This window comes from Neovison vison, chromosome 3 (genome assembly GCF_020171115.1).
Source record: "Neovison vison isolate M4711 chromosome 3, ASM_NN_V1, whole genome shotgun sequence".
Lineage (NCBI taxonomy): Eukaryota > Metazoa > Chordata > Mammalia > Carnivora > Mustelidae > Neogale > Neogale vison.
Genome location: NC_058093.1, coordinates 41,258,627 through 41,284,640, shown reverse-complemented (window position 1 = coordinate 41,284,640; position 26,014 = coordinate 41,258,627). Strand labels below are relative to the sequence as shown.

Here is a 26,014-nt window from a genome sequence, read left to right as displayed (position 1 = left end):
TGAGTTCAAGCCCCACACTGGGTGTAAAGATTACTTAAAAATAAAATCTTCAGGAAAAAAAAAATTCCAGGAAGCTTATTTTGTAGAAATTGACTATTTTAAAAAATTATATGAAAATGAAAAGGACTCAGAAATAACCAAAGCAATTTTAAGAACAAAAGTTAGAGGACCTGCAGGATACCTGGGTGGCTCAGTCAATTGAGCGTGTGCCTCTGGCTCAGGTCACAGTGTCAGGGTCCTGGAATGCAGCCCCCCATTAGGCTCCCTGCTTAGCAAGGAGCCTGCTTCTCCTTCTGCCAGATGTTCCCACTACCTGTGCTCTCTTCCTCTTCCTCTCTCTCTGAGAAATAAATAATATCTTCGGGGGGGGGGAATACATTAGAGGACTTACCCTGTCTGAGTTCAACACCTACTGTGAAGTTATAATAATCAAAGTGTGGTCTTGGGGTAAGATTAGAGCCATATAGATTGGTGGAACAGGACAGAAAGTCAGGAAACAGATTCACAAACATATGGTCAATTGACTTGTAGCAAAGGTGTCAAGGTGATTGATGAGAAAAGAAACGTCTCTTCAACAATGCTGCTGGAAAAACTGAACATCCATAAGGCAAAAAAGGAACATCAACTCTTACCTCACATTACACACAAAATTAACTGTACATTAGTTATAAATCTAACTTCTAGTAAAAAATCCTTTGCAATACTGAAGCAGATTTCTTAGATTGAAAAACAAGAAGCATGAACCATAAAGAAAAAAAACTAATGAATTCAATTTCACCAAAAAGAATGACTCTGTTCTTCTACAGATGCCACGCACAAAAAAGGCAAGCCACAGATTGGGAAAAACCTTCCTAACACATACGTGACACAAAGAACTTATATCCAGAATCCATAAAGAAATCTTACAACCCAATAATAAGTAGTACAATAATTTTTTTTAAAAATCTCACAATTCAATTCAGTGCAAAAATGGACAAATGATTCTACCATACACTTCACAAAATAACACAAACAAATGGCCAAGAAGCACATGAAAAGATGCTGACATGATTTGTTATCAGGGAAGTGGAAATGAAAAGCACCATGAGACATTACTACAGATCTATGAGGACATGTTAGCTAGAAGACTGACGCCAGCAGGTGCTGGCAAGGATGCTGAGCCACCGGAATGTGCTGCACTGTAGGAGGCCATGTGAAATCCCAGGCACTCTGGAAAACAGCTGAGCAGTCTCTTACAGAGCTAAGCGCACACCTACTCTATGACCCAGCAATTCTCCTAGGTATTTACCATGGGACATGGAAACATTATGTCCACACAAATATTTGTTGTATACAAATGTTCATGTCAGCTTTATTTGCAGTAGCTCAAAGTTGGAAATTGCTCAAATGCCCACCAATAGGTAAACGGATCAACAAATTGGGGGAAAAGAACACACTGTTGACATACCCAATGTGGAAAATTTCAAAATCCTTATACTGAGCCAAAGATGCCATAAAAAGGGGGACATACTTTCAACTTATATTCAGTGATTATTCAATTTACACTGAATTATTCCATTTATACAGAATTCTAAAAAAGCAAAATAATGTTAAATACAAAAAACAGATCCATATTTGCCTGAGGAGGGGGCAGAGAAAGAATAGATCATGAGGAAACTCTCAGAGGGAATGGAAATGTTAGTTGCCCTGTCTGGTGATAGTTTCAGTGGGGCAGGGGTGGGGCAGCTCCGCAATCCCTGCACTTGAAACAGCACAGCTCATTGTACAGCAGTTCCACCTCAATTAAGTTATAAAAATAACGTTAAAATACCTTGATGCACTGCAGTATTCTTTAAAGGACAGGGTGAACCTTCCTCTGAATGACTAGAGCGACCATATAGTTTTATCATCCAAGCCAGGAAATTTCTGCAAGTCAAAGTGGGTGCTAAAAATAATTAACGGTGTTATCTCATCTACAACAGGGTGTGTGAACTGGCAGCGCCCTGGACAAAGCAGCACTTATGGCTCTGGGAACAACAAACACCCAGTCTAACCCTCGGTGTGATTAGATACTTATTGCATAAAGCAAACCACAGCATTCATTCCTCAGAAGACATAGAGAGCCAGAGCTGGCAGTGGCCTGGAGGATCATCTATGCCTGGGCCCCTGCCTTCCAGTAACGAAAGTGGTCCTGGTCTTCAGTGCCAGGGGCAGGACAGAAGTCACGGATGGGGTGGGGACCAACCCCACTCCTAACTATTCTCCAAATGTGCGATTACTCTGATCCACCATCTTTGAACTTTTGCAGCCAGTGAACATCAGGCGACTGTGAGGAGAGCACAAGACATGTCTAAATCCAGCAGGGGGCGCCTGGTTGGCTAAGTCAGTGGAGAATGGGCTCTCAGGGTCCTGGGTTCCAGCCCCACGTTGGCCATCAAGCCTACTTTAAAAAAAAAAAAACAGTCCAGCAGGATCAGAAGCCAGCCTGGGTAGGGCCTGAAAAGCTCTGTGCAGGCGGCGTTCCCAGCCTCCCATGAGCTCCTCAACCCCAGGCTAAGGTCTGGAGGGTTAGCTAGATACCCTGTACAGAACTGGTAGAGCAGCTCCTACAGTCCTCCTGACTTTAAAAAAAAAAAAAAAAAGGAAGGGGGAGATCACATGTTTCATTTCTGAGTTTACATTTCAGAGCAGGTGCTTCTGCTATGGAGGAGGGGGGAGAGTAGTGAGTCAATAAACAGCAGCCTCCCTGGCACAGAGCGGGGGAATTATCTTAATTTGATAAGAAGTTGTTTCAAGGAAATAAAAACCTCCTACTCCCTACTCTACCTACTCTGAAATGCCAGGTTATTCTGGGACAGGAAAGTAGGGTTTTTTTAAACATAATATTCTATAGAATGATATCATTTTCCTAAGTTTCAGGGAAAAAAGCCAGATAGGACTTGGTGCAGTCATATCCCTGGCACACGTACCAAAGAATACTAGGTAAAGGAGAGCTAAAGTTATTAATTTCCTAGACACCCTAAGTCAAACTACAGTCCTTCAATTGTTCATTTTGGTTTTTGTTTCTTCTATTATTTGTAAATAAAAACAATTAGAAGTATTAACAATTCATACACACACACACACACACGTATGGTGAAAATAGCCTAGATTTTATAAGTGCAACTCCTCCTCCTTGGTAACACCACACAGCCCAGACAAGTGACGGAATCCTCCCCCACCCTCAATCCTAAATACACTTAACAGACATCCACCACTGGCCCCAGCACTCACCAAAAGGCGGCCAGAAGAAAACAGAATCCCCTCCCCTCTACCTGCTTGGAACAACCGAAAGAACTGAATCCTAAGTCCTCGTGTGTCGTACCTGGCTCTTAGGACCCAGAGGCAGGTGCTGCCTTCAGCAAAACCCCACACTTAGCAAACACACACTACCAATTTGGCTCAAAGCCTGCTTCTTGGAACTGAGAACACAGAGTAGATTATGAAGCAGGGAATTCACTGGATTCATTTCCTCCTGCAGCTGCTCTCCTGGTCCTGCACCCCTGTCCAAAGGGTGTTTCATCAATCACAGCCTCCAATTCACTAAGCACCTACTATGTACTAGGCTCTTGCCCCCCCCCACCACAGGTGAGGTAGTATGGCCCAAGCTCTGCCGATGGGAAGATGAAACGACAGGTGTTAAGCAGTGGAGGTCCCACAGCTGACAGCTGGCACAGCCAGGACATGAGGTCAATTCTCCTGGAGCCCATCACTTCAGCAGGAACCACGGTAGGCCTGCTCATGGCAGTGAGCCCAGGCAGTAGGAGCTGCTGTCCTAAATACATGGGGCTTCCCGTCTGGCAGGTCTTCTAGCTTCAGAGGCCTCTTGGGACACCCTCAGCCCACGACTATGACTTTCCCCACCCCAGCTCCAGGCCTGCAGTCACAGAAATTGGGAAGAGTTTCCATGAAGGAAATCTGCCAATTATATATATAGCTTTTCCTCTCTCTAAGCCAAAGTGACTGGTTGCAGGGGTTTTGCCCAGGAAATATCTGAGCTCCAAACAAGTTGAGAAGGAAAACTGATGCTGAAATCTGGATAAAGGTCATGGTTCTTCACCGAAGGAACAGCCCTGGCCACCTCACAGGCTGACGTCTGCTGGAAACAGTTGAGTAAGTCAGGTCCAGGGTTCTACCCTCCAGAATTCTACTAAGGAACTTTCATTCATTCAACAAACACGAATGTCAAACAGATGAGATTAAAAACAAGTAAAAATATTACTTAAATCCATTATATAGCTTCTTTTTTATTTAGAGTTATTGGACAATAAAAACTAAAAACAGGAGAAGTAAAAGGTAAAGAAAAACCAAAGTTTTTCTCTTGTTTTTACTAGTTATTGCCCAATAGCTCTAAGAAGAGTAACTCTCCTGATACCTACTCTTCGGCTGCACGTGCTATTTTTCTATATTCTCCGGACCTCATCTGAAATCCTTTGAAATTCCTTTAAATAGAAATAACTGCTAAGTGTGGCAAGCAACTCTATTGCCATCCTAAAATCACTGATGACTGATGGTATATATAAAAACCAGGAAAATTGGGGTGCCTGGGTGGCCTGTGGGTTAAGCCTCTGCCTTTGGGTCAGGTCATGATCTCAGGGTCCTGGGATCCAGGCCCACATCAGGCTCTCTGCTCAGCGGGGAGCCTGCTTCCCCCTCTCTCTGCCTGCTGCTCTGCTTACTTGTGATCTCTCTCTGTGTCAAATAAATTTTAAGAATCTTTAAAAAAAAAAAAAAAGAGGGACGCCTGGGTGGCTCAGTTGGTTAAGCAGCTGCCTTCGGCTCAGGTCATGATCCCAGCGTCCTGGGATCGAGTCCCACATCGGGCTCCTTGCTCGGCAGGGAGCCTGCTTCTCTCTCTGTCTCTTCCTGCCATTCTGTCTGCCTGTGCTCACTCTCTCTCCCTCTCTCAGACAAATAAATAAAATCTAAAAAAAAAAGAACACCAGGAAAACTTCTGAGAGCACTTTTCTGCCAACCCGATGACCTATGAGAAGCTATTTCCTTTTCACAGATGAGGAAACAGAGCCACGCAGCTAACAAAGAAAACCACCTTATACCAGACCTTGTAAAACCTCTGGATACCATTAAATAGTTCAACAATATTCCTTGGGGAAAAGGAAGTTTTCCCACATACAGACACAACAAATCACTCCTTGCTTTGAAAGACCTGGTTATTCTGACACAGTCATTTTAGGGCAATGGATGCCAGGAGCAAAGTCTGCTCGATTGATCCCTGCCCCATTAAGCCACATGGTATAAACACACAGCTAAGCAGAGGGGCCACATCCTACTTTGGGGAAGTTATGTGAGATTTCAGTATGACATTTGGCAGAAGCAGCCCCCTAAACATTTATATTCCATAGGAGAATATAATTCTCATTCAATTTATAGAAAATTATACTGAAATATGGGCACATCTTTTTTGTGCCATGGACCCAGGTTATCCTGAAAACCCTCTTTATTGTCAATCCCCCTAACTTGGCCAATCCATCTTCCTAAAATTGAATTTTAATTTAAATAAATTTAAATGTATCTGATAGGGCCTCTCCTTCCCTTTGTTCTTATATGATGCCAACAGGCCCTCACTTCTGGTTTTCTGTGTTCTGCACCTGCTCCTTCTGTTCCCTCCAACCCTGTCAGCCCTCACATCAGCATTTGTGTAGACTCCCCTACTGCCCTTCTCCAGCCCACCCCTCTGCTCTCCTTTCTTCTTCAGCAGGCTCAGCCAACTCTGCCCAGTTTCCCTCATCAGCCTGCCTCCTCATCAACAAACCCGGCCTAGCCTTCCCTCCTTGATCACAGGTATGTAACACACTCGCCTGAGATTCTGGGGACGTAAGATTCTGGGGTCGTAGGATACATTACAGTTCCAATCGTGATCCATTCAAACTCAGGTAAACAGAAGCTGATGAAGCTATAAGCCAGAACCAAACCTGAATCAACCTCGAGGGCAGGCAAGAGCAGTGAAAAAGGACACAAGACAGAACACAGACAGGCCGCCCTCTCCAGGACAGCAGCACCCTCACTTGGGACGGGGCTCAGCACAGAGGCTGCTCTGCAGGGGAGGCCACACCCATCTTCCCAGATGTCCCCCACTGTGGTCTGACACTGGATCTAGCAGTATCTCCAAAGAGGAAAAACTGAGAGCATTTTAAGTCCCTAATGCTGCAGGAGTGAGGAAATAAGGGTTAACCGATCAACTCTGCCAGACCTACAAATGAAATATCTCCACCTATAAAAGTGATCATTATAGACTCATGAGTGGAAGTGTTTATGATGAAAATATAAAACTATACACATACTGCTGTATGTATGACATTTGAAATGTACCACACACCTCTGACATAGGACTGAAGGGGACCAAAAGATAGAAAGCAGCTGCTGAGCTACTGTGACCTTTTCTCCCCGCCTCCCTTTAAGTCTCCTCTAAATCATTATTTCCATGTACACACTCTACACAATAAATGGATAAGCTGCCCTCCACACAGCTGCGGTCCTGGGACACTCCCCGACTCTGCCCCAGAGCCCACCCCCATGCCCCGTCTCAGTGGCCACATGCAGCTCCCAGGCCCACACAGCTGCTTCGGTCTCAGTGCTCTCACCGTGTTCTTTACCTGCTTCTGCTACACTTGTCACAGGTCACCATAATTATCTCTTTTCGTGTCTAACAGCCTCGGAGAAGTACCCGAGCACTGGAAACGTGTTTGTCCACTCTGTCTGCCCTCAGGCACCCAATAGTGTGCCACCACAATGGACAGCTGAAAGAAGGAAAAACAAGTCTTTCCAAACCATGCATGTTTTCCAAATGGTCTTGTTCGACTTCAGAAATCAGAGTGCCAAGGTAAGACTATGCTGTTGCCGAATTACTCCTGTATTCTCCAAGGGTAAACAAGAAGTTTTCAAACCATCAAACTTGCTAGAAGCATACGCACGCACGCGCACGCATGGACACACACAAAGACACATACGCAAACAGCAAAGGAGCTGGCCCGACCCAAAGCTGCTCACCAGATTCCAGAGACACACAGCTCCGCTCCCAGGAAGCTCCCCGGCCCAGTACTCAAGGCATTTGTAAGAGGGTAACAGCAGCAAAAGGGGCTGGGCCCACAGAATTGTCCGTAGTGATGGACATTTGTTCTGTGGGACTTCACAAAGAAGAAACAATTCCATATCCTCTCTGAACAGAAAGAAGCAACAAAACCTACTTCCTGGCTCACACTTGCTGGCACAGGCCGAGTGTATCCTGCACTGCGGACAGCAGCTTCAAAGAGAACCCCTGGCCTCAAGTCAAGACCTACGAAGGTGTGACCAAGAGCGCACAGATTACTAAGGAGCCTGTGCTCCTTTGGCATCACATGAGTGTGGACCCCAAACATGGCTACACCTCAAAATCATGGAAAGTTCTAAGAAATCACCCATTTACAAGTCAGCATCAGAATCTCCTGGGGATGATGCCAGGAACTTTTTTTGCCCCCCAAGGGTGCCCAGGCACAGATAAGTTTGAGAACCACTGCCCTGAGGGAGCAGAAGACAGCAGCGCATACCCTTCTGACAGTGGTCTAAACAGGAATATCCTACAAGGGAGAGTTTTCACCTGACTTTTGAGGGATGGGCAGGGTCTATGGAGGGAACTTGGGGAAAGAGCCTTCAGATCTGAGGTGCCCCACCAAGACCAGGGTGACTGTGCATGAGGGGTTTGTACTCTACAAAGAACAGGTCCTTAGGGGGTAAGAGGCTGGGACAGCTAGGGAATGCCAGGTCCCCTGGACCGTATAAGATAAGAACCGAGGTGGCACTCAATGATTTACAATCACCTTTAGAAATGGGCAGAATGTGACTCTTTTTAATGGTTTTTTTTTTTTTAAAGACTTTATGTATTTATTTGACAGAGAGAAATCACAAGTAGATGGAGAGGCAGGCAGAGAGAGAGGGAAGCAGGCTCCCTGCTGAGCAGAGAGCCCAATACGGGACTTGATCCCAGGACCCTGAGATCATGACCTGAGCCGAAGGCAGCGGCTTAACCCACTGAGCCACCCAGGTGCCCTGGTTTTATATTTCAGGTATATTCCAGTCAAACTTCTTTCCTCTTCAAGGTCCGGCTCAAATGCAATTGCTGCCAGGACCCCAGGGATGAGGGTAAAACAGTCGGACTGCTTTAGGTCCAGTGAAGTCCAGCATAATCCATCGTGATTTTTTTTTTTTTAAGATTTTACTTATTTATTTGTCAGAAAGAGAGAACGCACACACGTGCGCACACACACAAGCAGGCAGAGTGGCAAGCACAGACTGGAAGAGAGAGAAGCAGGCTCCCTGACAAGCAAGGAGCCCAATGCAGGACTCGATCCCAGAACCCTCAGATCGTGACCTGAGCCAAAGGCAGCGGCTTAACTGAGTGAGTCACCCAGGTGTCCCAATCCATGGTGATTTTTTTTTAAAGATTTTATTTATTTATCTGACAGAGAGAGATCACAAGTAGGCAGAGAGGCAGGCAGAGAGACGGGGAAGCAGGCTCCCTGCTGAGCAGAGAGCCCGATGCGGGACTCGATCCCAGGACCCTGGGATCATGACCTGAGCTGAAGGTAGAGGCTTTAACCTACTGAGCCAACCAGGCACCCATCCAAGGTGATTTTAATGAGAAGTTATTATTCAGCAAACACAGAATGTATGAAACATTTCACTTAAGAAATATAAGTAAACCAAACTAAAAGAAAAATGTCTAAGTACCAAATGACATCATAAATTAATTTATATCACTGCTTTCAATTCCCCCATTGAACAGATAGGCAGTGAATGCCTATAATCATACTGTTAATAGCAGCAAACACTTACATCATGCCTACTGTGTATTAATTCATTTAATCCTCCCAATGATCCCATAGTAGGTACTATTACTATCCCCCATTTCTCAGATAAGGAAACTGAGGCTCAGAGTACTCTAATGACTTGCCCAGGGCCACTCAGCTAGCAAGAGGCTGAGCTGGGATTCATGGCTCGGCCTCCCAGTCCTTGCCCCTGAGCACTGGCACAGCAAGAGGGCTCATGGGGGTTATGTTCAACAGTAAAGAAAGGAACGTAACCCAGTCCTATCATCTAGGTCCTTACATTGGAGGAAATGCAGATTCTGGACACTCAAAAACAGAGACCCTCCTTCCTCTGGGAAAACCAAAAAATGGAAATACCACATAGCACATAATTTCCCCCACAAATGAAGTAAAAGTAACTGAACATATTACAGCATGAGTCTCTTAACACACAAACGGCCTGACACAGCACTGTCCTTCCCTCAGGCCCCAGCTCACCACAGCACTGGCTTTCTCACAGCACTGACAGCCTCCATCCCTGCCTTCTGGCTGCTCAGGGGAGACCCAGAGCCCCACGAGAGGGACCCCAAATAGAGACCCACCCACCAGCTCGGGGAATCGGATGTGTCCTCGACAAAACCAGAGCCAGCTGCTGGTCCCAGGGCCAAGGTCCCACCTGCGCCAGCACCACCGCCCAAGGATGTGGGAGGAAGGGGGCTCAGGCAAACCCTGAGGGCACAAGCACATGACACCATGACAGCAGGTGACATCCCTGACTGCGGCGAAGGACTCCAGGCAGCAAAACTTCCAGAAAGGCAACATCCTCTCCCAGGCAACGTGGGTGGAAATGCCTCACAATCCCCTGCATGCTACAGGCTCCCTGCCATCTGAGGGACATAGGCCAGTACTCAGCCCACACCTGCCTGCAGGTGGCCCTTTTCCTGCTTCCTGCTGTCCATCCGCTGCACCTGTGTCCCCCTCTGATGAGAAGTCCCCTTGTCCTACTTAATTTAGAAAATCTTGGCTAAATTCAATTCAGCTGATTCTGCTTCCCTCAAAAGGGACAGTGCCTCTGACACTAGCACCCCTGAAGTCAGTCTCTGGGGTAAAATTTCTGGGCACTAGAAGGGCCATTGATGCGCCCTGGTAAAGAAAGGGAGGGTATCCAGAGCTCCCTGAGTCTGGTCCTGCGCATATCAGGTGACCGTGGGGCCTTATGCAGAGCTGCCTTCTGGAAGGCAATAATCACCCAACTGCTCAAAACCCCACTTATCTTCAGCACCCTACTAAATTCCCCAGTCACGTAAGACAATGCTAAGAGAGGTGTTTAACCAAAGTGCTACAGCTGTGTTCTCCATCCAGACCTTTGTCAACCACTGTAGCTCCACCGAGGCTTCCACACCTCCTACCGGGCCACAGCCCTCCCCACACCCATTCTGGCCACCCCCTCCTGGAATATTGAGTCTTCCACAACAGCCAGGCTTGTAACAAAAATGACTTTCAAAATCTGGATGGCATCCCAGTACCCATGGCAAAAAAGTCCCAACTCCACACAGCCTGGAAAGCACTTCACCTCTGACCTCCATCCATCTCGCCGCCCTCGCACGCTCTGCCGTTCGGGAAAGAACCACTTCTACCCCAGGGCACTCGCCGTGCTGGCCACAGCTCCCTCTCAGGCTCAGGCCTCTGAGCCTCTTGTCCCTGACACCTGGCCTCACTGCAGCCCAGAGCTGCTCGCTCCCCAGCCTGCTGCTTCTGTGGCTGCTCGGCCTCCAGGGCCACAGGCTGCAGGAGGGGAGCCATGTACGGCAACCCAGAGTGTGGCCCACTGTTAGCGCTCTGCCAAGGGACAGCAGCCAGGGGAACTGGGCCCAAGTCATCCTGAATCAGTAGCAATCAAGTATCTCCTTGACAAACACTGTGTGCTGGCTCTTGGGTGAAGCAGTGAACAAAACAAACAAAAACCTTGTTCTCACGCAGCACACACTGCAGCACGGGGACAAAGAAAACCGAAGGGACTCGCTGGACGGACTGGGAGGGACGGGCTGGGTGGCAGTGTGAGAACACAGCTGTGCTGTGCTCCACTGCCTCGACTTGTTCTTGCCACATCTTGACACTGAGTAACATTAAAGGAGGTGATGAAATGTCATCACAGCTCTATTAAAATAGGACAAAAATGGAAAATGATGAAAACACAAACTTGGAGAAACAAGGTAAAAGCCCTGCATGCTGACAGCCCTCCGATGCCCAGAAGTCTCTCGAGCTCCTGGCTGCCTCGGGAAGGCCATAAGCGAAGTCCACGCAGGATGGGAAGCTGTAGAACCACTATGGAGAGCTCAAAGATGAATAGCTCAGGCCAGGGGGAATATCCAAGTCAATGAGGACATTTGGAATCCCAAAAGAACATGGAAAATCTTTCTCTGAAGCAGAAAATGACTACATTAAACAGAAATCACTTTTAAAATACCGCTCTATCAACCAAGAGTTAGCCAGGATAAAAACAAACTAAAAAGAACGTGAAAGCGATGCTGGCTGGCGGTAAAAATCACAAGTAAATGCAACAGGAAACAAAATTAAAACTTTCATAAGTAGAATTTGAGAAAAACAACAAATTAAAATGACGCAAAAGAGTGTGACAAGCACGGAAGATCCAGAACCCTCCCCCTACGACTCCCTGGCCCCGGGACTCTAAATTGCCTGACCAGCCGCTGTGCTAGGGGGAACCCGACACCTTCTTCCACCTCCATTCTGGCTGCGCTGATGCACCCTGTCCACTGCCCACCCACCACCCCCTCCACTCAGAACCAGAAGCCACCCTCTCTTAGTGAGGGCTGTGGTCTCCCCCCACCCACATCCTACGTACTCTCCACCCTTTCCCTTCCTCCTCCAGTTCACTCTCCACAGTGCAACTGGAATAAAATGTTCTCACTGCAAATCTGGGAATTTCACCCAAAAGAACTATTTGATGGTATTACGGGTTGAAGGACTAAGTCCCAAGCCCTTCCCAGGGCCCCCTATACTCTCTTGTTTCCTTCTGGCCTCAGCCAGCCACACAGCCTTTCTTCTGCTTCTTCCCACAGTCTACACTGCATCCTCCACCACAAGGCCTTTGCACACACTGGTCCCTGGACTTGGCCCATTCTAGGATGCCTACAGGCATGACACATACAGACACATTCACACACTTGCACATACTTCTTTCAGTGAAGACTAACCAGTCTTCACATCTCAGTTAAAACATTACTTCCTGGGATGCCTGGGTGGCTCAGTGGGTTAAAGCCTCTGCCTTCGGCTCAGGTCATGATCTCAGGGTCCTGGGATTGAGCACCGCATCAGGCTCTCTGCTCAGCAGGGAGCCTGCCTCCCCCTCTCTCTCTGCCTGCCTCTCTGCCTACTTGTGATCTCTGTCTGTCAAATAAATAAATAAAATCTTAAAAAAAAAAATTACTTCCTCAGGGGCAGTCCTCCTAACTCCACCCTGATACCAGTGGCGGGGGGTTCCTCCTTATGATGCCCCACATAGCCTTCCTTCCCTATAACCTATTTCAGCCTGTAACCTCTCGGTGTGTGCTTCACTGAGCCCCCAGAAGAATGCCAGCTTGATGAAGAGCCCCTCTCCATCTCTGCTCACCAATGACAGGTGACCACTGAGCACAGTGCTGGGCCCTGGGCAAGCTCGCAAAAGGCACACAGTGCTGAATCAATATATGAATAAACAACAAGGTTCCCAAAGAATAAGACAAAGCACACAAACAGAATTATACAGAAAATACGAGGAAAAAAAAGACCTTTTTCAAAGTTGGAAAACCAAAACCAAGTCTGGAAGACAAAAGATTTACTATATACCAGACGAATTAGTAACCAAATCCAATTATCACACGAGAAAAACAGCCCCATGAGATTTTAAGCAGAAATGTACAGGGGCACTAGGGGGCTTAGTTCATTAAGCACCCAGCTCTGGATCTCAACTCAGGTCTTGATTCCATGTCGGGCTCCACACTGGGCATGGAGCCTGCTTAACAAAGAAAAAGAAAAAGGAAGAAATGTACGGGTTATCTACAAAGATGATAACAACAGCAAGGCTGGCTTCAGAGGCCTCCCCTCCAACACCAACACTAGGAAACACTCTAGGGATGCCTGGGTGGCTCAGTTGGTTGGACGACTGCCTTCGGCTCAGGTCATGATCCCGGAGTCCCAGGATCGAGTCCCGCATTGGGCTCCCAGCTCCATGGGCAGTCTGCTTCTCTCTCTGACCTTCTCCTTGTTCATGCTCTCTCTCACTGTCTCTCTCTCAAATAAATAAATAAAATCTTTAAAAAAAAAACAAAACACTCTATTTTGGGGTGCCTGGGTGGCTCAGCTGGTTGAGCATCTGCCCTCAGCTCAGGTCATGAGTCCAGGTCCTAGGATCCAGCCCCACATCAGGCTCCTAGCTCAGCAAGGAGTCTTTAAAAACAAACAAACAAACAAACATATTTTGTTTCCTTTGCAGAAGGAACAACATTCTACATCATTTTTCTTCTTTGTTCTTCAGCGCTTTCTCACTTTCATTAGTGTGATGCAAACAACGATGGTTGGTGAAAGAAAGCAGCAAGCAGCATGTTCTACATGGCTGAACACCCCATGAAGTACACAACTTCACCGAAAAAGGACATCACCACGTGCGCTAGCTATAAGCAGATACAACGTAAGAAAATTCGTAAATTGTGAATGTATTTTTATAGGAATATTTAAATTCAAATCACTACCAAATATAAATGTAAATGGTGCATATACCACTGGCAAAAATACAAAACAGAAGGGAGATACCGAGAAAGCATTCAATCAAGATAGTACAACACAGTCAGCCACTAAACACGAGTCAAATGTGCAAAAACCCTGACAAGCAGAAAATGTCTCAAGTTCACTATTACAAACCGCTCCAGATTGAGGAAAAACAACTTCTAACAATATATTGTTTACAAGAATTAAATCTAAAATAGCAAAGAAAAACTGAAGATAAAAGTGAGGGTGGAAGACATATTACCAAATACTGAACCAAGAAATAGAGCAGTATTAGTATCAGACAGAGTACAGTTAATAGTAAAGACTGTTCAGTGTAAAAAAGATGTTACCTTATTGACAAATAATTACTCAGTAATGAAGGTACTAACATTTCTGTGTTTGGGCACCTGGGTGGCTCAGTCAGTGAAGCAGTGAAGCGTCTGCCTTCAGCTCAGGTCATGATCCCAGAGTTCAGGGATCAAGCCCCAAGTGGGGCTCCCTGCTTGACGGGAGGCTGATTCTCCCTCCCTTTCTGCCCCCTACCCCCACTCATGCTCTCTCACTCTCTCTCAAATAAGTAAATAAATAAAATCTTTCAAAAAAAAAAATTTATGTGCCTAAAAGAGCTTCAAAAGGGCACCTGGGTGGCTCAGTCAGTTAAGCATCTGCGTTTGGCTCACGTCACAATCCTAGCGTCCTGGGACTGAGCCCTGGGTTGGTCTCCCTGCTCAGCAGAGAATCTGCTTGTCCCTCTCCATCTGCCCCAACCCGTTGCTTATGCCCTCTCTCTCTCTCATTCATTCTCTCCCTCAAATAAATAAAATCTTAAAAAATAAAAACAAAAATAGAAGCACCTGAGTGGCTCCATCATTATGGTCTGCCATCAGCTCAGGTCAGGGTCCTGGGATAGAGCCCTGCACTGGGTTCCCTGCTCAGCAGGAAGCCTACTTCTCCCTCTGCCCCTCCCCTGCTTGTGTTCCTTCTCTTGACATGTCTCTGTCAAATAAATAAATAAAAATTGGCTCAGTTGGTTGGACGACAGCCTTCGGCTCAGGGCGTGATCCTGGAGTCCCGGGATCGAGTCCCACATCAGGCTCCCAGCTCCATGGGGCATCTGCTTCGCTCTCTGACCTTCTCCTCGCTCATGCTCTCTCTCACTGTCTCTCTCTCTCAAATAAATAAATAAAATCTTTAAAAAAAAAAAAAAATTTTTTAAATGTTTAAAAAAATAAAAATAAAAGAGCTTCAAAAACGGTGAAAGTGAAAGTGTTGCAAATATAAGATTAAAATGACAAATATCCTGAAGAGAGTAACTCTTCATCAATCTCTGGAAGATCAAGTAAATTTAAAATAGGATCATAAGACCTAAACAACAAATTTATATACTGTGACAAAGACCAAACTTGACTCCCTTTGGTAAACATATTACCTTTCAAATAAATGGTATCTATCTAACATTTCTCATATTTACATAAAAAGTGATCTTGATGTCAGATACCTGTAAGTATCACTGAGTGACATGATACCGAAAAAAATTCAACTAGTAAGAACTGCCAATTCATTCATTAAGTGGAAGAGGTTGAGAGGCTGAAAAGAGCTCTAGCAATACCATAGGACTGGTGGGAAAAACGCAAATTCAGAAGGACTCCTGGGTGGCTCAGTCAGTTAAGTGTCTGCTTTCAGCTCAGGTCATGATCTCAGGGTCCTGGGATCAAGCCCTGCAATAGGCCCTCCACTCAGCAGGGAGCCTGCTTCCTCCTCTCTCTCTCTCTCTCTGCCTACCTCTCTGCCTAGTGATATCTGTCTGTCAAATAAATAAATAAATAAATAAATATTTTTTTTTAAAAACCCTCTAGATATATAAAGCAAAACTAACAGAATGAAAACAAAAAACAGGTAAGTCCACAATCACAGTAGGACATTTTAATAAATCTTTTTTTTTTTTAAGATTTTATTTGACAGAGAAAGACAGCAGAAACACAAGCAGGGGGAACAGCAGGCAGAGGGAGAGGAGAAGCAGGCTCCCCACTGAGCAAGGAGGTGGATGTGGGGCTTGATCCCAGGACTCTGGGATCATGACCTGAGCTGAGGGCAGATGCTTAACCAACTGAGCCACCCCGAGATTTTAATAAATTTTAATAATAGGACAAGCAGAAAAACAAATCAGTAGGTTATAAAATATTTGAGAAAAATAGCTAAACCTTTGTCCTACTCAAATGCATAAAGGAACTCCGAATCTAAGTTATGTTCAAATGCACATGGAACATTTATGAAAACTGATAGGTCATAAAAGTCTCAACAATTACAAAGGATTAAAATCATAGAGTATATTTTCGGATCGTAGTAGAATGAAGCTAGAGATCGAATAACAATACAACTAGAAAAATCCCAAGTGCCATGATATTAGGAAATGCACAGATCACAAAGACACAAAATATACATTATGACACCATTTATATCAAATAGCTAAAACACTCAAAACTAAAAATCTACAGTGTTAGGTGCCTGGGTGGCTCAGTGGGTTAAACCCTCTGCCTTTGGCTCGGGTTGTAATCTCGGGGTCCTGGGATCAATTTCCACATTGGGCTCTCTGCTCAGCAGGAAGCCTGCTTCCTCCTCTCTCTCTCTCTCTCTCTCTGCCTGCCTCTCTGCCTACCTGTGATCTTTCTCTGTCAAATAAGTAAATAAAATCTTTTAAAAATTTTTAAAAAATAAAATAAAAATCTACAGTGTTGGAGGTCAGGATAGTGGTTACATTTGGAGAGAGGAGGTTAATCATGAAGGGATCCTCTCTGGACTTGGAGATGTTCTATCACTTGATCTGAGTGGCTGTTAAACATCAAGCTTCCACTTACACTTGTGTATTTTTGGTATGGAAGTCATTTTTCAATCTAAGAATTTATTTGAAATATATAAAGTCCCAGTAAAGCAGAAATTCTACTTTGACAAACTCCTTTGGATTGTTTTAGTAGTCAAAATATACCTTCAGCACAAATCTGTAACTTCGTTATCATAAAGCTAAAAATAATCTTTTTTTAAATTAAATTGATTTATTTACTTTCAGAAAAACAGTATTCATTATTTTTTCACCACACCCAGTGCTCCATGCAATCCGTGCCCTCTATAAGCTAAAAATAATCTTAAAACATGTTAGGAAATGGAAAGAAGCGTAAGGGAAAAATGAATAGCATTTTAACCCGGTAACATCAGGCCTACTATTAGTGTATGAAATCTAGTTTTAAAAAAAAAAGGACAAAGACAAAACACTAAAACTATTACAACCAATGAGCGCAGATTTAGACAGAAAGTGAAATGAGTGAATTCTGAACCCTAAAAAAACAGTGCCAACTAGATGAAAGCACAGGAAGAAATCAATTCATCAAAAGAGAGATTTAGGGGCGCCTGGGTGGCTCAGTGCGTTAAAGCCTCTGCCTTCGGCTCAGGTCATGGTCCCAGGATCCTGGGATTGAGCCCCGCATCGGGCTCTCTGCTCAGCGGGAAGCCTGCTTCCTCCTCTCTCTGCCTGCCTCTCTGCCTACTTGTGATCTCTGTCTGTCAAATAAATAAATAAAATCTTAAAAAAAAAGAAAGAAATTTAATGGCCAGTGTTCAACCTCACTTTGATAGTCAAAGAAACAAATCAAAACAAATTACCATTTTTAAACTAGCCAAGTGGCAAAGAATACTCTAAAATGTTAACACGTGGTGTTTGTAAAAATTTTGAAAAAGAGAACTTTAAAAAAAAAAAAAAAGAACTTTCATGAAGTCCTATTGACATAAGCTCTAAGGGCAAGTGGGCAATCAGATATCAAAAGCCTTTAGGTTTTCATTATGATTAACATGTTCAATCATCAAAAACATACAATTTCATGTTATTACAGAGGCTGGGATCTAAGTTGGCAAATCCCCTTTTCCTCTTCATGCCACTTTGTTTTTTGGCCTTGTGAGGGGCAGCCCCACAGGCAGAGGGCACTGTCAGCGCTACTCCCCATCTTCCAGAAACTCCCACAGCACCACACCACCTATGAAGACTCTGAAGGCAATCCTTAAGTCTTTACCTTCGCTTTATTCTTAAAGAACAGTTAGACAAGCAGACCTGTTTAGTTACACAAGCCTCGTTTGTTCCACCTCTTCCACCCAGCTCATCTAAATAATTTCTCCTCTCCCCAATTATCTCCACCCATGTCCCTTGAAGTCTCCTGTCCAAGAGGCCTCAATTTCTTTACAGTACAATTGTCTGGCCATGTGGAGGAAGAATAAAAATGGAACCTTTTGCACTGTGGAGGAAATTTACTCCTGCGTCTCCAAATACAAAAGGTTCCCAAGCATTAACTGATTCATGATAATAGCAGCTTTCACGGACTAGTTGTTTTTATCAGGCATGCAATTTTAGCCGAAATTCTGAAACTGGGAAATTACGACTAGAATAGTTGGAAACCAAATGAGATGTCCCAGGAAATGTAGTAGCTTCTGGGCAAATCCATTTGCTCATTCTGCACTCTGAGCAAAGTCCACAAGGGCTCAGCCGATGGAAGGCAGACCTGCAAAGAGACTTCGGCAGTTCGCCGTATGGTACGCAACCGGTTCAGAACTCAGCCGGTAAACACCACAGGGGGTTAGAAAGAGGGATAATTGTTAAGTGTTCATTCTAAGCATAGAAAATATTTCTATCACCCACAGCCCCAGAACTGAAGGACTCTCTACCGAAGCATGACTTGGGGGAAGTGGACTGCAAGCTCTCTCCATTTATCTCCATATTCCGTATGCCATCATGAATCACTCATGGGATGAGCTTCCTTATCTTGGAATGTTTCTGGGGAACCTCAGTATTAATCTTTCTCTGGTCCTTTCAGCACATCCTCAGATGAAAAGGCAGTTTTTAAAGCACTAATGAAACGGAAAATAAATGTGAAAGAATTGGTGCCTCTGCCCTTGAAGGCTAGGAATTATCCATGACTACCTGACAGAGCTTGAGTTCCAAAGGTCTCTCCAACACAGACAGGCTCTACATCTGGAAGTCAAGTATTTAGCACTCGGAACACATTTTCCCATAGAGACAATGTATAAATCAGGGTTCGTTCTCGGATCGGGCTGACAAAGCTCCGTATTAACTCATATAGTACCAAAAGCATAGGACCATCCTATTTCTTCCATAATATTTTTACTGAGAAACAATTCCCGCACAATTCACCCTTTTCAAGTATACAATTCAGTGGTTTTTAGCACACTCACAAAGTTGTGCAACCATCACCTGTATCTAATTCTAGAACACTGTGTCAGCCCCTCAAAAAAATCCTATACCTCAGGCAGTCATTCCTCCTTCCTCCACAGCCCCTCCCAGCCACTAATCTACTTTCCATCTCTACAGGCTTGCCTATTGTGGCACTTCGTATCAACGGAATCATAAGATGTGGCCTTTTTTGTCTGGCTTCTTTCACTCAGGATCATGTTTTCAAGGCTCATACAAGTTGTAACACATATTCAGTATTTCATTTATTTGTCCAAAGCCTTTTTTTTTTTTAAGATTTTATTTATTTGTCAGAGAGAGAGCAAGGGAGAGCGCAAGCGCACAAGCAGGCAGAGTGGCAGGCAGAGGTGGAGAGAGAAGCAGGCTCCCTGCCGAGCAAGGAGCCCAATGTGGGACTCGATCCCAGGACCCTGGGATGATGACCTGAGCCAAAGGCAGCGGCTTAACCAACTGAGTCACTCAGGCGTCCCTGTCCAAAGCCTTTTAAAAGTTCATACTTTGTACCTCAAATGGAATTTACAGAAATAATTGGAAATGCACCAAAGGATCTGTGTACAAGTATATATCACAATATTATTTATGATAGGAAAAACGTAACATTCACTATAAGGTCTGGTTAAATAAACTTACACATGTATATGATGGAATACTATGCAACATTAGTAAATAAGATTTTAAAGGATATATATGAAAGTTAAAGCTCACTGTTAACTAAAGAAAGAACACTGAAAACATTTATTTTTTTTAAAGATTTTATTTATTTATTTGACAGAGAGAGATCACAAGTAGGCAGAGAGGCAGGGAGAGAGAGGAAGGGAAGCAGACTCCCTGCTGAGCAGAGAGCCCGATGTGGGGCTCGTGGGGCTCGACGGCAGGACCCTGAGATCATGACCTGAGCCAAAGCCAGAGGTTTTAACCCACTGAGCCACCCAGGTGCCCCGAACATTGAAAACATTTTTAAAAAAGTGTGTGTGGGATGACGTCAACCAAAATATATTACCAGGTATCTCTGTGTAATAGGAATAGGGATGGTTTTAAATTTCCTGTTTATATTTATATACTTCAAATTTTTCTTTAATAACTTGAATGATTAGTAAAGTAATTCTACTGGGAGAAAAAAACAACTTTTGGAATGTGAACAGAAAGGCACTCAGAGTTCAATTCAGAGTCCCTCATACTTTCATTATATAGACAATCTTATTGTCTGTTTAATTATATACACATGCACACACATAACAGAAATAAGAATAAGCTAATCAGTAAGTTGTTTTTTAAAGTTGTGAAAAGCAAAAAAGAGAATAAATAGAGATGCATAAACTGAATTAGGTATCAGAAAAATGGAACTGATCAATAATCCAAGAACTGGTTCTCTTACAAAAACAACAAAAGGGATGGAGAGTAAGAAATCTGACAAGAAAAACAAAAGCTAAACAAAATTAGAAATGTGAAAAGGATATAACCAGAGACACTGAGGTTTAAAGTGCAAATAATACATGCTACTAAATTCAAAGGTGGGATAAGAAGGAAAGCAAATTACAAAAATGGAGTCAAGAGGTGAAAAAGCTCAACCTTTTCACAGTCTTACCTTCGTAGAGAGTCTTCATTTGTTAAGACTTTTTTTGTTTTTTAAGATTTTATTTATTTATTTGACAGGGAGAGACCACAAGCAGGGGGAGCACCAGGCAGAGGGAGCAGTAGTGGGAGAAGCAGACTCCCCACTGAGCAGGGAAATGCTCCCAGAGATAATGACCAATGGAGCCAAAGACAAAGACTCACATTTAACCAACTGAGCCACCCAGGCACCCCCTCCCTGAACAATCTTAATGACAGAGAATTTAAAATAAGTTCTCTCATACTTTCAAGAAACAATCAATTCTAAAGCTCTAGATGTTCCAGAACACATAAAGTTACGGAAAGTTACTAAATGAATTTTATAGGGCTAGTTTAACTCTGAGATCAAAACACAAGTTACCTCCTACCCCAAAGGAAATCTCCAACCATACACAGTAGATATGAATATTCTAAACACAAAATTAGGTTGGAAAAACTTAACATTACCAAGAACAATTTATTATTAGGAAATGTACAAATACCCAAAACCAACATGATCAACTAAATTAATGCTCAAAACACCCCAATAAAACACCTATTCCTATTTAAAAACTCTAAAAGCCACAAATCACAGAATAATCCATTTACAGTGGTTTTTTTTCCACATACAGTTTTAAAAGTCTTTCCCGAGCCAGAAAGTAAACAATAAAATTAATGGAGTAAAAATAACAATATTCTAAGTAAAATGAAGAATAAAATAAGAAAGACCACCAGGAAAGTCTGAATACCTTGATAAGCCATGAACTAAAACCAAGCAGTTAGTTATATCAAAACAAGTAGAAGTTTAAATGGAAGAAGGAAAATCCCATTCGAATCAGCAACATCAATAACCAGCCCATAAATAAATAAAACCTGAAAGTATCTGAAACTAACACTAACCCAAATGTCAGATCCTAGATGTAAAAAGAAAATTACCCACTTTGACTGAGTTATAAAAGAACTAGAAAAAAAAAAAAATCAGGGAGCATACTTTACTTCTAGATTGGCTAGCTTAATACAGAGAAACAAGCTTCTAAATATTCCATTCCTGCCATTAGAGTCATACTTTATAAGGATTTTTTTTTTAAAAGATTTTATTTATTTGCCAGAGAGAGAGAGAGAGAAAATGCATGAGAATATAAGCAGGGGGAGCAACAGGCAGAGGGAGAGAGAGCAGCAGGCTCCCCTTTGAGCAGTAAGCCCCATGCAGGACTCGATTCCAGGACCCCGGGATTATGACCTGAGCAGAAGGCAGATACTTAACCATCTATACAGATTTTTAAAGTCGGCCCCCGAAACCAAACTTGTAGTCATACCAGAAATGCTGTCTATAAAGCCATTTAAAAAATATGAGGAACATTTTGATCAATCAACATGGAAAAATGCCCAACATAAATTGTCAAGAGGAAAAAAAACTAGTATAAAATAAAAGAATCATAATAATCTTATGGTGTATGTGGGGGAAGGCACAGGTATTTAGAAATAAAGATGAACACTCCAGAGTAAGCAGTTGGCTACCTCTGGGTGGTGAAGTCACATGACTTTAGGTATTTGGAACTTTTACAAAAAGTACAATGTAACTTCTTTAAATTTGGGGGTAGGGAGGGGAACAGTTTAAAAGTAAAGAAACACCCAAAATATCAACAGCATATGTTTTGAGGTAGCTGAGTTATGGTTGTTTAGTTGTTTCAACACAGATTCTGTGTTTTCCAAATTTTCTACAATAATCGTGAAAAACAAGCCTCTGTGCAAAACTGTTAGAGAAACATGTTAAAAAACAACATGTTAAAAAATTCACTTGGACCCTCTTGTTCTTTTGAGCTTCCATGTGCCAAATTCTTAGTTTTTCTCCAACCATTCTATTATTTTCAACATTAAATTCAAAATTTGCCAAGAAGACTTCCAATCAGAAAAAATAAAATGGTCTGAACTACTCTTACACGCTTGTTCAGATTAAAAAGGAAAGCAAAATGTGGTGAGGAATCAAGATAGGTGTGGTCCAGAGTCTTACCGTGAAACTGTTGTTGACGTTCTTGGTGCTGGATTCAGCCACGCTGGCATCTGTCAGGTCCACCTCGTCAAATATGATCGACTGGAGAAGAGACCCAGGCACCAGAGTCAGTGTGGGGCCAAGGCACCCTGGCCCATGCACTCTCCCTCAAGCCCAGCCAAGCACCCACAGACACCCAAGCGCCTTAAAACGTGAGCACCTGACAACTACACGAACACTAACTGCGTCCACGGCTGCCTGCTTCTAACAAGAGCACAGAGCTCAAAGGTAGAGCTCTCTGTGTTTTTTAAGCCAGGAGTTCATGAGTGACTGCATTCGTGGAGAAAAACAAAACAAAACAAAAAACCACTGTGGTTCCTGTATTTATTTTTTGTAATCAGCATTTCACTTCTATATGTGAAATATCCCCTCACATGGAGTCTACCTGAGGGAGCAGGGTTCCGAGGATCCTCCGTCCTTCCAGCTAGAATCACACTTAGGGGGAAAGGTCCTGGCTAAAACAAATATTCTAGGAAGAGAGACCAATCCAGATAGAAGGGATCTGGCCATGAGGAAAAAAGAAAGGGGAGCAGACCAGAAGGAATCTAGTCCTGGAGAGAGAGACAGCCAGGCTCCAGAAGGAGGACTGGGTATTATGCCGGGGAAACTCCCTCCCCAACCTATTTTCCTCCCCATAGTCCCCATCTCCTGTTTACCTTATTGTGCCCTCTAAGAAGACTCCACTGGGAACCCCTGGAGGAAATGCTAATGACTTAGGAAAGAGACTCACCCTTTTAAGTAACAATCCTCCTCCCCCAAACCCCTTCCCCAAATACACACACACACACACAACTAACTATAAGTGTTTTTTGGTTTTTTAATGAGGGATGTGGTCAGAACCCTCTCCAAACAAGTTGCTCTGTTCAATTTCAAAAATTTTAATGCATTCTCTAGGGATCCATCTCAAAAAAAAAAAGTCTGGAATCTAAATCTTTTACATTTTAATACCAAAACATCAGTATTGACAACAATACCAATACAATACTGGTATTCAGGACGCCAAAAACTAGCTTTGCAAACACACATTCATTTAAACAGGACGGGAATTCAGTGGCTTTCACTGGCTTCTTGTCTTTCTCTAGAGCTGCCTGTGACTCTCCCTGCAAAGCTCATACACAAGCCAGCACAAGGGAAGGCGGAGCTGGGCTAGAACTTCACAGTTCTGTTCACACATCAACAAGCCCAATACGCTCCAAAAACAGCTTCCATTAGTGTCACAGACATGTACTACTTACCTCCACACTCATTAAGCTGTATATATTAAATATCTATAGCTTTTTGAGTGCCAATTATAACTCAATAAACTGCTTTTAAAGAAAAGATACTTTAGTCCATAAGAGATTTATAAGCCTGTGACCCCAATTCTTCCGAAAAAAAGATCTTTCACTGTAATTTGATTATTTCTGTGACATTCCCCCCTTTCTCCACTAGTGACACAGAACATTAAGGGGGAAAACACTCAGTAAAAGTCAACATGTATGAGAAATAAAACATGCCTTGAGACAAATTAAAGCTAGCACTGCAGAGTATTACCAAACTCACGGGAAATAACAGATCTAAGCAGTGGAGGATAAGGACTCGGTAGGGGACTCGGTAGAGACCCTGCCGAGTCTGTTCTCCAGTGGTCTCCACTCACTGCACCTCACCTTTGCCGTTTTTGCATAGTACAGCGTTCGCCCCCGCAGCTTGAAGTATCTCCTTTTTGATCGCTGAAATGAATTGTTCTGTTTGGTCAGCATCCCCTCTTTGATGACGGTCTGAAAGCACAGAAACAATTCGTGAGCAAGCGTCTGCACAGTGCCCTGGTGCCCATCCCACGGAACTGAACATAGATGGGCCAGTGCCTGCCTGACCACTTAGGCCACTGGCCTGACCCAAGTACTTCGCACACTCTCCCCAGACCCTGGCCTCTAGACAGGCCGAGGGTGCTGCCTGGGAGGGCTACACAATTCTGAAGGACGGTGGCATGCCTGAGTGGTAAGGGTGTCAGGGGCCCAAGGTGTGACTGGCCATGCCCAGGGGATCAACAGAAGGGGGACAAGAAGACTTGCAGGAACACAGTAAGCAGCAAGGGGCCAGAGCATTCTCCGGCTTCAGCATTTGGTATTTTTCAGCTATTCTTGGCGTCGTCTCCGTGTTCTCTGGCCTCCTGCCATTTCTCAGGATCCCGTTGCCAAAACTGTCGACATAGGTTGCTGTGGGGTTCAGCACAGCCCCAGGCCTGTGCCCCAATCAACCCTCACCCTATTCACAAGCTGGGTACATGCCTCTGCCCACATTGTCACAAAGAAGTGCCAAAACCAAAGTCCCTAAACTCCTCTCCTCCTGTAAATCCAATCGGTCCACCATTTACCTGGAGTTCCCTTAACAGCCAAAGTGGACAGCGGTCCACTCACCGTGGCTCAATGAAAGCCAAGGTCGCGGCAGAGACCCAGGCAGGGTCTCTACCGAGTCCCCTACCTAGTCCTTATCCTGGGACAAACTTCCACTGCTTAGATCTGTTACTTCCCGTGAGTTTGGTAATACTCTGCAGTGCTAGCTTTAATTTGTCTCAAGGCATGTTTTATTTCTCATACATGTTGACTTTTACTGAGTGTTTTCCCCCTTAATGTTCTGTGTCACCAGTGGGGAAAGGGGGGAATGTCACAGAAATAATCAAATTACAGTGAAAGAACGGGGGGCATGGCTTCTCCTGGAGCTGTTTCCCCTCCAGTGCTGTCCCGGGGGCCAGTCTAACAGGACAAGGGAGTCCTGCAGAGCACTCAGAAGCGAAATGCTCAAAGAACTACTTGATCATTAGACATGTGAACTACTGGGAGCCACTAGGAGACAAACCGAATAAACAACGTGCCTAAAACAGGAGCCTGGCTCTCGGCACGTGCATACACTGTTTTCCCCAGCTGACAGAAACTGCCAATGTACAAGGGGTCTCACCATGGAATCAGGGAGAATGCACAAAAACTCTGCCCCATATACTAATACCGGTTCAGAGAAGTTTTAGAAGAATTACCTAATCCCATATAGCTTTGCACTTTAGGTAACTTTTTAAAAAGAAAGTATCTGTCCAAAGCACTTTGGGTACCTGTGGCCACTGAAGATGACCTAAGATGAAACCAGATATAGAAACTCATGTAACCCAAACACGTCAGACGGCAAGAACAGAACACCAGTGCAGTCTGGTCCTTCCACTAGCCAACTCAAAACAGCAGGGAGGGAACTCGGGATGCAGCTCACCCCCACCCTGAGAAGAACTCCAAAGAAAGCCCCTGAGGGCTTCACCAACATGGGGCCGTGCACCGGGACCCCAACCTGAGACACACAGTGCCCTGTCCACAGGGCATGGAAGTGCTAGCAGCTGCTCCCCTCCTTATCCCCGCCACAGGACGTCCTCTCGAGGAGCTTCCCGGGCAAGAGGAGCTGCACGAGCCAGCTCGTGACCTTTGCGCCAGGTGTGATGGGATCTGTGCTGTCCAGTTGGCCTTGTGGTACGACAGCAACCTTTTCCAGGTCCCAGGAAAAAAACTGCTGAGAACCTCCCTCCTC

At 44.3% G+C, this 26,014-nt stretch overlaps 1 protein-coding gene across 3 annotated transcripts in view; it reads right to left on the bottom strand.

Annotated features, from left to right (window-relative positions):
- The window catches only part of DGKD (diacylglycerol kinase delta), a 113,212-nt gene that overhangs the window by 65,702 nt on the left and 21,496 nt on the right, over positions 1-26,014 (bottom strand). For 2 of the 3 annotated variants that reach the window (XM_044241882.1, XM_044241883.1), the window contains exons 2-3: positions 24,118-24,228; positions 22,433-22,513 (exon numbers count right to left, since the gene is read on the bottom strand). In XM_044241882.1, coding sequence (XP_044097817.1) covers positions 22,433-22,513; positions 24,118-24,228 — 192 coding nt within the window. Of the gene's footprint in view, positions 1-6,620; positions 6,675-22,432; positions 22,514-24,117; positions 24,229-26,014 lie in introns of those variants that run through there. The other variant, XM_044241884.1, reaches the window with a different exon arrangement.